This window comes from Helicoverpa armigera, chromosome 1 (genome assembly GCF_030705265.1).
Source record: "Helicoverpa armigera isolate CAAS_96S chromosome 1, ASM3070526v1, whole genome shotgun sequence".
NCBI classification, from domain to species: Eukaryota; Metazoa; Arthropoda; class Insecta; order Lepidoptera; family Noctuidae; genus Helicoverpa; species Helicoverpa armigera.
In genome coordinates, this window is record NC_087120.1 from 2,254,202 (window position 1) to 2,266,666 (window position 12,465).

The 12,465-nt window shown below is 37.9% G+C and overlaps 1 protein-coding gene across 1 annotated transcript; it reads right to left on the bottom strand.

Annotated features, from left to right (window-relative positions):
• Positions 1-521: 521 nt before the first annotated feature.
• On the bottom strand, positions 522-2,453 carry LOC110379275 (uncharacterized). The gene is made up of 4 exons (XM_021338881.3): positions 2,319-2,453; positions 2,092-2,190; positions 1,440-1,491; positions 522-1,286 (listed from the first exon to the last, which is right to left on the bottom strand). The coding sequence occupies exons 2-4, from the start codon at positions 2,122-2,124 to the stop codon at positions 1,000-1,002; spliced, it is 372 nt and encodes a 123-aa protein (XP_021194556.2). The 5' UTR covers positions 2,125-2,190; positions 2,319-2,453; the 3' UTR covers positions 522-999.
• Positions 2,454-12,465: the final 10,012 nt, after the last annotated feature.

The following is a 12,465-nucleotide window of genomic DNA, read 5'->3' on the forward strand; positions in this document are numbered from 1 at the left end:
TAAACTGATAAAACGTTGGTACAAAAGTGCCGATATCTCGACACGGAACAACAGTTCGGTACTCAACGTGCAGGACGAGGCAAACATCATCAAAATCCTGGTTATTCCCAAATAACAATCTCAATATGTTAATATATAAGATATAATGATTATATACCTTATTAGCTAAACAGTTTTGCCTGTTCTAACTACCACATAGAGAAACACCCAGAAATACGATTATTTGAATGAAATCGGAATATCCCTTGAGTTCTCGGTCGCAGCCTGGTGCACTACTAGTGCATGCATTTCATCTGGTCAAGATAGATTATGGAAATCACAAAGAGATAGCAGGAGAATTACAGAATAGTGTTAAAATAACAGTGAGTTTCAGAATATTAGAATAATTTTGGCTTAATTGAAGCCGGACCAAATAGTTTGACCAAAATTCACTTTATAAGTGACCAAAATTTTTACCATGATTCTTTCTCAAAATTTTAATTTTAATTCATTAACTTCTGCTTTTGACGTTAACGTATATATATCTCCCTTTACTTCTCTAAAATTTTGTTTTATTCATCAATTTTAATTTTTACAATCCAAAGCACGCTAAGGATATTTTTAGAAATACGTTCAAAAATAATTCAATCTTTTTTCAGTCTCAACATGATCTTACCAATACTCTTTAAAAAGTCCCTAACTCTTAAATACTTACAAATTTTGACACGCTTCACTTGCCTTAATAAAAAATAGATATGAATAAAACTATCAAAAGTTCAACTTACAAAATAGTAAATCATCTTAGGGACATTAAAAGTAGTATAAATCTTGTAAATATAACGAAATAGGTACCTGAACACTGTCACAAGATATTAGCCTACTTTCATTATAACCGTCCATCCAAATGGATCCTACGCTTTGATATGAACTAACCAGAGCAAAATTCAGCTCATTACGTACAGGTCAGGTACAAAGGACATAGAAATTGACCATGCATTTAGGCGCGAATTCTCGAACTGTTTACTCGCTGGGGCCCGATGGAGTGACGCGCTCATTCTCCTGAGTGACGGTCACAGGCGTCGTGGACACGACCTTCACGGGCCTCGGCTTAATCTTGTAGGGAACTGGACGCCTATTCCTTTCGGTATTGCCTTGAGTAGAATCTGGCTTGGTATAGTCATGAGGGCGGCGCGGAGCTCGCATGATCAGGTCTGCCATCCTGTCGAAGTAATCGTCCAAACGTTGCAGCTCCGATGGGTCAACCTCCCGCCTAGCTGCCGGAATAGGAGCCAAGACCTTGCGGGTTGCTGAAACAAAAAAATATGTTAGTTCTACTGTTATTGAACATTACTTTCATAAACGAACGTTATGAAAGGAGACAGATTTCTGCGAATTACAACGACCGAATCATCTGCTGTTTTTCGATATCGCTATGTCAAAATTCAAATGACAATACTTACAAGTCAACGCCTTGCAGTCATCGACAGTTTGGAGAAACTGGGCCACCAGATCCTGAAATAAATTACTTTATTAAGTGTCTAGCGAGCAACAAGTAAAGCAGTAAGTAGTAAGTATTATTGCGCCCCTGAACATGTATATTAATAATAAATTAATGGCGTCCTAGTCTCTCATATAAGAAGATTAGCCAGCTGCGCAAGCATTCGCCCAGACACAGGTGCACTCCCTTCCCTATTCCTTCACTATCATAGCCCAATGGGATGGAAATTCGACACAGCCATATAATATAAGTACATTATACTTTATACTCTTTAAAGCTATAGTAGTGTGTAAGGTAGTCTTCCTTTTCATCTCGCCTATAAGTCAGACAAAAAAGTCGCCTGATGCTATATAAGTAACTATGTATAGAAATGGCTCGGGCAAATATTGAGTACATTAATTTGCTTAGGCAAAAAGTCGGTTGGCTCAGCGCTCAGGAATAATTTGAGTACATTCGATTCAGCATTAAAGAAACAAAGGGATTTGATATTAAGTTCGTCGCAAAGTATATTTTTTTCCCTATCTAAAACAACTTAAGTTATTGAAAAGTATACCTAATTTCTAAAGATTAATGATTTTTCAATCATTCAAATATTATTCAAATAAAACACTTACCGAGGCGCAAATGTTCCTAGAGTTTTGATTCATTTTGAGGGCCCCCGGTCCAACCTATTAGCTCTTGAAGAACACAGAAGTCCCCGAGACCTCAGTGGACTAGAAAAAATATGAAGAAGTAATTATTATAAAAATACACTGCACTTGTTTTTAAAATAATGGAGGCCTACTTCTTAGCACACTGTTCATTTATTAAAAAGTCACACAAAAGGGATTGTAACACTTACTTTTATATCTAACACCGAAAAACTGATAGTTTCTCGAAAGTTCCGAAAGGTATCTGCCGTGCTTAAAGCTGGCTTGGATATGTGGGTCAGGCGCGCATGCGTGTTGAATTTCCAAGGGATGCGGTAAACAACGTCGATAGGTAGTTTAAGAAAAAATCTTAGGGATTAAGAATCAAGACAAAGGCCTCCCCAAGGATCGCCAGTTTGCTCGATCTTCAGCAACCCGCATCCATTGCTTCCCGACGACCTTGGCTAGATCGTCCGACCATCCTTTGAGGGATGGCACCGCGTCTTCCGGGTCGTGGTCACCGCTCGAGAACTTTTGCAAACTGACAGACAGTTATGTTTTACATGATTATTCATATGTCTAATTAGATGAATTACACATTTATAGAGATTTTAAAAACCACTAAAATATAATGCCCTGACACTGTCACGTGAACTCGCTTAAGGGATAGACCGATTTAGGCGAACTATACAATAGGTTGATTGAAGGTTCTTATATAACCATGTGTAGGAAGCAGTACCCTCCATTAATATAAAAGAGTTTATAAAAAAATTCTAATCATCGAGTGGTTTAGAGTTACCGTAGTGCATCACTAACGCATAGTATTGATTCGGAAGCCGAGGCTACTAGGACACGGAAAATCTAAGCTAGATATAGCTTAGATACTAGATTTTACCCTCGACTTTACCCGCGTTCCGAGGGAAATTGTTTTCCGTACATCTGAACCTTATTAATAAACCTTAGGGTTATTATACTAAGTTAAAGCTAAAGCTCTTTTTTGCAAACATAGATAATAAGTACACAGTATATAGTAAAGCATAATACTTACCTACATACATATACATAATAAAAGTGCGCTATGTTTACCTGTCCTTAACAAACATCATCATCATCATCTGCCTAGCCTTTTCCCAACTGTGTTGGGGTCGGTTTGCAATCTAACGGGATGCAGCTGAGTACCAGTGTTTTAAAAGAAGCGACTGCCTATCTGACTGTTCAATGACAACCAAGTGAGACTTACAGTTTATCGTGCACTTCGAAACACGGTGGTTCATGGTGTCCAAGATTTTCTTTGTACATATAAACTTAGGAAAATTACATTGGTACTTGCCTGGCCCCTTAACTCCAACGGCCCCTCACCACGAATTCTGGGACGATAAAAAGGCTATTGATGATTTCGATTGCGTCCTTTTATCCATTCATTATTCTTTAAAAAATATCAGCTATCATCCACGGACAAAAGTATCCTACTCAGAAATTAGCCTTTTGATTGTCATTGTAACCGGTAGATGGTTTTCTTGGCACACCCATTACATTGTTTTCCCCTGTTTTACCTGCGGCCCTAGGAAACCACAGCCCATACACAGATAAAATATAGCCTACGTATACTCGGTCATCGGTCATATTATAATTTTATAATGTATCTTTCCAACAGTGAAAGGTTTCAAATCGGTTCAGTTTCCAGTGTCCCTTGGACCCGACAAACAAAGAAACAAAAAATTGTTTCCTCTTTATTTTATCAGTACAGAATGCCTTTAATACTTGCACTGATACATTTTCTAATCAATTAATTAGGTACACTAACTTAGGTAACCCTAAAACAACTGTGTCTTGTTTAACCCTACAAATCTCAACAGTGTTTGTTTTGTTTATTTCCCCAACCAAACCCTCGTGGTAGACAACCACGAGTTGAATGTCTTCAAGGGCGTTCACCCCTCGTCTTGAAGTACTGTTTGACCTTGACCTTGACCCACTCACTTGTACTGGAATTTCGAAGCAATACTTATTGTGTAAGTAGGTTTGTTTGTACTCTTAGACGTTTTACAAGGGGAATAATTTGTGCCTCTATTACAATTGAATTTATGTTAGTGTGCTTTTTAGAAAAGACGATTTATACTAGGGTCAAAAATGGTCACTAAGGCCAACCGAAAACATATACGTGAGTTTTTTAAAACAATTATTTTTAACCAAATTAATGTAGACAGTTGTTTTAAAAAACGCCCGCGACTCCTTATTGAATTTTAAAAATTAGTCAAATGAGTTGTCATTTTTTTTCTCCAAGATTAATATACTCCTAACCTTAAGAGATGGAAAGCCAATACGGAGTTTTCTGTAGACCTATGTCAGATACACACGACACATTATTTTTTTATAAATATTTCAAACCTCAAAGGGCTATCTAGGCAGCATTTTCGTTGTAAACTCCCAGACCTATTTTTACCCGTACATCTTCAACAAATATCGTTATTGTACACAGAAATAGTTATAAAAACATAAAAAATTAAGACTCATAAATAGTATACCTTAGTATTCCTTCTGCGTGAAAATCGGTGCAGTCATTTTAGAGTTTATCGCGACCAGCCAGACAGACACGGCAGGGAACTTTGTATTATAAGTAATATGTATAGAAACTATATTTCAATAAACGATCATGAATTGAAGGATACTTACCTTACAAGCTCACCCCTCGTCTGTGACCCTAAGATGCCCTTGACCTTGAAAATACACACTAGACCCTTCTGCGTTTGAGTTCATCACGAACACACAGACGCGAAGGGAGACTGTTTTATAATACGTACCTGTAGATACTATATTTCAATCAACAAATATGAAGAGCAGAGATACTTACTTTACAAGCTCACCCCTCGTCTGTGACCCTAAAATGCCCTTGACATTGAAGGTACAAAAGATGCTCCCCTTCGTCAGTTGCTAAGGAAAGTATTATAAGCAGAATAATAGGAACCGGTACAAGTGTACTTAGAATTGAAAATAAATTATGTCTGGCTGTTCCTTTATGCACGATAAAGGAGATACAAGTTTTTGTGGGGTTAAGTATAGGTAGCGAGAGAAAGTTATAAAATTTACGATCAAGCAAGTGAATAAAAAAAGAAATTATCAGGTTACTAACGATTATCTAATACGAAAGAAGCTGCGATTCAGACTTCAATTATTTACTGTATAATGTAGATAGATTATGTAGATGTATAAAGTCGTGGTGGCCTAGTGGGCAAAAAACCAACCTCCGCGCCGATTTTTTTATGTCTACCCTTAATTTAAAGCTTTGTGTAGGCTTTCAAATGAGACCACATTTAACTGTAAATATTGTATCATTGGCTTGTACAGCGCAGGGGGGTGATTCCATTTTTTTGCTCGTGAGTGTAGTATGACTCATCATGTGTATTATAGTTATTATATGTATATCAAACTCAAACTAAACTCAATAAATTATCCACTGCGTAGTGCCAATTAGGCACCCTTCCCCTCGTCTACGAAGGGTGCAACCCCTCGACGCAGCTGCTTTAAAATAATAATAATTCATAAATCAGTTACTTTTCAAGGGCATATTATTCGTAATAAGTAGCAGGTTCAGTAAGCCCTTGTATGATTTTACTGAGCTTCTATGACCTGCGAGATGTTTGCAATGACTGTATTAAATTTTTTAGGTCGTCTTTGTCAGAGTGTACTTTTTGCGAGACAAATACATTTTATTAAGCTAAAAAAAGCTAAATAAAGAGTATCGACAAACTTCAAACCTTTAGTCTTGCAAACCTTTGTTTAGGGTGCGTCTATAGTCTGTTTTTTAATCTCGTAGACTAAATTGACACTTGCAAAATGTCAAACTTTCTAATAATTTTGCTAGCTCTGTGGTGCAGTGTTGTACTTACGATACCGGTTCGTTGAATCGTAACTTTTTATCTATAATAGACGAATTTAATATTCATTCAAAGTTTTATATTTAAAATTCACGTACGTACACATGGCTGTACGACGTGCTACAAACTGCCAGCGATCTGACCACGCAAAGCCATGCGTAATCATCAAGGATAAGCCCATTATTTCAGGATGACTTATTGTAAAAAGTTACGATTCAACGAACCGGTATCGTAAGTACAACACTGCACCACAGAGCTAGCAAAATTATTAGAAAGTTTGACATTTTGCAAGTGTCAATTTAGTCTACGAGATTAAAAAACAGACTATACACGGTGCATGTAGCTGGAGCGAGTTAACATGCGCAAGTGACAAGAGCACGCGGGCGGGTATTGTGCTTTGGTACGTATGCTCAAGTCGCTGGACCTGCACAATTTATATGTTTTAAAAGCTTGTCGCGAGATTTAAGAACCCTCATTTACTTTCTTAGTTAAGAAATTATACTAGGCAAGTATTTTAAGACTTGCTTTTAAAATTACGAGTAGGTACTTAAATCTCGCGACAAGCTTTTAAAACATAAATTGTGTATAATTTACTCAACTTTTAGAGTATAACGGAGCATCAGTTTATTTCGAGACTTTAAGGTTCTATGGCCACGGGGGGCTTGGGGAGGGCAGGAAGGGCAGGCAAGGCAGGTACCCCCCGCGTGTTATTGATTTTCGAGCCCCGGCCGGCCGGTGCATTTCCTATATGTACCTATAGCTGTTTTGTTGTGCTTTATTTACGCATGTTTTCATATTGTTCCTAACCGACTTCCCAAAAAGAATGAGGTTCTCAGTTCGTCGGGATCTTTGTTCACCGATTACTCCAAGCCGATTGAAAGTATTTATTTTTTTGTTTCTTTACTTCTTAGGTGGTTCCATAGTCGTCAGGTCAGGATCTCATGATGGAAGCCCTGAGAAATCGAGGACAACTTTCGAAAGTTGTACCTAGGCATGTTTAGGGTAACACTATATAACAGTGAAGGTTGGCAGCTCACCTGATGATGGAGACGGGAGAAGGTCGAGGGAACTCGACAACGGTAGACATGAAATATCCCGTGTTTCGGCTTATATTTTTCGTATTGACGAGAACTTTCCACCAATGCAGATAGTGACAAATATGCTTGTTACTGTAAAGCTAAACATAAAAAAACCCCCGACCCAAAAAAGTACGCAATAATTATGACAAAAGGTTAAAAACGCTAAACCCTATAAAAAGCAAAAAATAACTTTTAACACTACGTGAACTAAATTTTTTCGTGTCGGGGGACCGCTCTAATTCATTACTTTAGATACGTGTTTTTTTGTTAACGAATGTTGTAATTAGGTAGGTATCATTTGATTTATGTAAGTATTTATGAAGGTAAAAAGCGGTCCCCCGACACGTCAAAATTTAGTTCACGTAGTGTTAAAAGTTATTTTTTGCTTTTTATAGGGTTTAGCGTTTTTAACCTTTTGTCATAATTATTGCGTACTTTTTTGGGTCGGGGGTTTTTTTAAATTTATAATTTAATTTTATTTCATGCTTTTTAAAGGAGCTCCTTAATTTTTCCTTCTTTCATTTAATTTATTAATCTTAAGATGGGGTCGCTATATGCGATCTCGGCCAAAGGAAGCTGTTTAACAATCCTCATGACAAACTGGCTCTGGGAGAATTGCACAGATTGAGAAACATTTGGACATTCTAAATTTTCAGCAAAAATATAAATCGGTTTATCCGTTTCATTCCGGCATTTCAGGGTTTCATCCGCCACATCCCATTTCCAGCATCAGGTTCTCGTCAATCAGAAACATGAAGAGAACTTGTCAAGACAAATTCAACGAGCCCAAACTCGATGGGTTTGCTAAAAGGCAGTTCAGGGTTACGTCTCCTACCTTCGTGCCCTAACAGCAGACCAGCTCAGTGGTTCCAAAAGACATTAGTGTTTCAAATTTCAGATCCCACATATACTTGCAAGTAAACTGAGCGTGTAACATTCCTCTATCACATCTAGAAAACGAGCTGATGACCTTGAAGACCTGAACCGATTTCCACCAAACATAGCTAAGAACACTCCCGACTGACATACCTTTTAAACAAAAAAAACCGCATTACAATCGGATCATCCGTTTGGGAGCTACGATGCCACATACACACACACACACACACACAGACACGTCAAACTTATAACACCCCGTCGTTTTTGCGTCGGGGGTTAAAAAATCTTTTCACAATTACAAGACAAGCCCCTATTTAGTGGTGCAGCTATGTTTATTTCGCCAGCTACTTTAAGGTCCGAGAACATTTTAGTGTTTTTAGAAGTCGTTTATTTTAACTATAATCTAATTGCTGGTTTCTTTTACGAGGCGCTATTATTAGGAAGTAATTACCGATAAGGTTTGAAAAAAAATTGGCTAGCTCAACAACCTGTTTACCGGATGCGCGGAGTAGGTAGTTGCCACATGAGGCGGGTGCAGTCAGACACTAAGTAAATAAATATATATAAACATAATAATAGGTAAATAAAGTTATCAATAATTATTAAGTCACGCTTTTAAGACAAAATAATCGATAAACACGAGCTTAGTGCCATCTCTCGAGAGTACATCAGGATCAGTGTATTTGGAGACTTTAAGGTTCTACGGCCACGGGGGGCTTGGGGTGCAGGAAGGGCGGCTAGGGCAGGTACCTCCCTGCGTGTTATTGATTTTTGACCCCCAGCCGCTGCATTTATACTAATATTATAAAGCTGAAGAGTCTGTTTGTTTGTTTGCTTGAACAATCTAATCTCAGGAAAACTGGTCTGATTCGAAAAATTCTTTCATTGTTAGATAGCCCATTTATCGGTGAAGGCTATAGGCTACTTTTAATCCGGGTTCATGCAGAGGTTCCCAAGGGATGCGGGTGAAACCGCTGGCAGAAGCTAGTTTCCTATATGTATTTGATGTGACCAATGTTCATATGATTTCCGACGTAAAAAAGGTGGTGTGGATGTATGTACGTTTGTACGCGATTATCTCGTGGCCGGACTGAACCGATTAAAATGGGTTATTTTTTCATTTCTTGGGGTACCTAATAAAGGGTACAAAAAAGCGGGCGAGACAAAACTAGGGATGTAGTAATTTGCTACAGGAGGCAGGTGAAACCATTCGCAAAGCTAGTTTTATATCGAGTTTAACACAGCATCAGTCTATTCCTAGAATTTAATATTTCTATGGCAACGGGGGGCTTGGGGCGCAGGAAGAGCGGCTAGGGCAGGTACCCCCCCTGCGTGTTATTGATTTTTGAGCCCCGGCCATTGCATTTCCTATATGTACCTACCTCTACCTATGTATGTTATACTTGATGTGTTCAATGTTCATATATGAAGATGCCTATTAGGTATTTGTTTGTAACTTAAGCTTTTATTTTTGGATAATCAATGTCATTGTTTCAATCAATCAATCAATCAATCTTTATTTGTGAACACAGGTACAAATAGGTCTTATATAAAAATAAAATACATATAGTCGAGCTCTGAGTTCTACCAAAGAAATTGGTGTACAAATAATTATGGTTTTATTTATTTGTTTATTTGTTGTAGTGTGTAAGAAACAAACACTTTTGGTCTTAATACAAAAACTTAAACATGTGTCAAACATCTGTCTAAAAAAAGTGTGGCTGCAAAATGGCCCTTATTTCAACGTTATAATCTGTCATTTTTTTAGACAAGTGTTAATCTGACGTTTAAAAGTTATTGTGGTAAGACGGTTTATCTACTGGTCCGGTTTATATATTTTTCAGTTTTACTTAGGTTTTTTAAGATGAAGATGCTATTATACCTACGGGGTTACACAATGCTTGGTGCGGTCGGTCCGTAGATGGGTTGATCATCTTGTCATAACGGGTTCTTCTGCGTTTCGGAGGGTACTTAGGTAGGTACGATATATTGTTGGGCCCCGGTGGAATATCGTTACAGGTAATTAAAAGCTGGAACTATGACAACCAGCCTTACGAAGGGGTATTGGGTAGCCCAGCTAACTGCAATGTGGAGGAGAGACAAGCAGCGACTCCATGTAAAACACTGGTACTCATCTGCATCCGCATAAAGTCTAACCGTTAGACAGAAAGCCGACAGCAAATTGCGTAATGGCTAGACAGATGATGACGGTTTTTGTGAACTGATTAGTATGAAACTTGATATGTATACGGAGTGATATGATAATGATAGGCAATTAGGACCTTACCTACACCTAAGAGAGAAAGATAAAAAACTGTCCTAGTAAAAACAAAAAAAAAGCATCAAAAAATTCATCCCCATCGCTGTCGACGTGGAGCGTGCCCAAGAGGCTGGCAGCATTACCAGGGTTGGAGCGCCATGCTAATCCTTTGTCCGAGGTAATAGCCACGAGAAGCGTCAACCAGCCCCCTAAATATATCTTTAAATAGGGTATGGGCATTTGGACCCCTCGGGCCATTGGTAATCGTATTGAAGTAATTTCTATCTGGATGCAAGCAAACCAACCAGTCAAAGCTAGTCTCTCACAACTCTTTGTTCCGTAAATTGTACCTCTGCAGCAGTTTATTCTGAGAATTCAGAGTTTCTATGGCAACGGGGAGACGGCTGGGAAGGGAGGCTGTTATTGATTTATGCCCCTCAGTTGCATTCGCATGTAGGCAGTAATTTTGTTAATCTGTGTGCGTGATAAGTACCTGTGCGTGTGTGGGTGGAATAAGTACATTTGCGTGTGTGCGTGGAGGGGGGTCCATGGAAGCTTCGAGAAGCTTTATCGATTTTATGGTCTCGTAGGATTTGTGTTATTATGATGGACAAAGGACTTTGTATGTAGGTACGCTAAGTACAGGAGCTCAGCTTAAAACTTTAGGGTAATTTTAGTTGTAGATTGATAAGTAGGTACCTATTAGTGCGTGTTTGCTTGGTTGTACCAAGAGGGTCTGGTGCTGGAGATGAGCTCCTGGTACCGCGTGGCGGCCTATGTATTAGGTACTTATTAGGATTGTGTGTGCGAAACACGTAGATTTATTTACTGGTTTCATTGTTTGAATAAATTCTTCATAGGTACGCCCAGAACTTCTTATAACATTGGGCATTCGAGCCTCATTAGCTAGACCAGTTGTACCATTGAGGCAGTAATTTACCTATGTAAAAAAACGTGCATGGATGCCTTGTGTTCGTTTGATGTTTTTTTTTTTTAATATTTTAATTATAACTGGGTATTATAAAAAAAAATCTTAGCCCGAACAGTCCCATTGCTAGACAAAGGAGAAAATGTCCTGCATATTTTCTCTCAATCAATGACTTATCCTTTTTTTCACATCTCAGTACTTAGGTGCGTAATTTAGATTTATCAATTTAGGTATTTTAGATAAAGATTAATCTACCCAATTTTATTTTTAAACCCTATGTAAATATCTAACGTTTCTCAATAGTACATAGGTACTACATTCAATTAACATGACCGTATATTCGAGATGAATTCATAGCGTTAACATCAAATGGCTACCTGCACCCCGCACCCTGCACCCCATCCCTCATGCCACCCTACCGCCCTTCCGCCCTTACAAACTGCGTCACACTGCGTTCAATACCATATAAGGTAATGCGGACCTCGCTCAACCAATCACAGCGCTTAGATTTGCACCAATAGCACCATTGGATGCCACCTTTTTCCATAACAGGGCGTGGTCATTTATCTGTGTGTGTGAGGTAGAACGGATATTTCTGAGGATTACGGCCCCCGTGTTTGAATTGGTCAAGTGCGAGTCGGCCTTTGTAGTTTGGGATTAAAAATATTTTGATACGTAATCTCTCTTGTAAATGAATACGCATTAAAGTTGCACTAAGGATTACGAAAGGAATAATAATGCATTTTGACTGATTTAAACTTAGTATTTATTTTCTTATTTTGATTAGTTTTTAATGTAGTTGTAGTTCTTATAGGTACTATTTTTAAACATAAAATACAAATACACAATATCAAATGCGGTCCACGTGAATTCACTCAAAGTACTCAATTACTTAAAAAGTCAATCTTTTGGAACACCATATCATAACCATGAAGTTTACTCCAAGTTCATTAATTTGGGAGAATTATGCTTATATCTTTAAACAGTTTTGAACAGTTGTGAACGTTAAATAATTATGGTTTCAATGATAGAATAATACTTGAGTAAGCACATAGAAGAGAGCGGACTTACGATGTATATAAAAAAGTTGATACCTATTAAAAATATTAATTAAGGGTAAGTAAACAGATTCAAGGTGTTCCTGAAATTTTAAGTAATTATAGTACATACAATAGCAATACAATTACACCAACAGTTACTACGAAAGATAAACTTATACCTATATAAATCAGTTTAAGAAAAACAACGATTAGTTCAATTCAGATTGGTGACATATACAAATCCTAGTCTTCAAATTAAGGACGCTAATGGTCTTACTACAAAAACTTCAACATGTGTCAA

Coding starts and splice junctions, on each gene's coding strand:
- LOC110379275 (XM_021338881.3), bottom strand. CDS start 2,124: ATGAATCAAAACTCTAGGAACATTTGCGCCTCG. Junction 1,492..2,091: donor CTAGGAACATTTGCGCCTCG/GTAAGTGTTTTA, acceptor AATTTATTTCAG/GATCTGGTGGCCCAGTTTCT. Junction 1,287..1,439: donor TGACTGCAAGGCGTTGACTT/GTAAGTATTGTC, acceptor TTTTTGTTTCAG/CAACCCGCAAGGTCTTGGCT.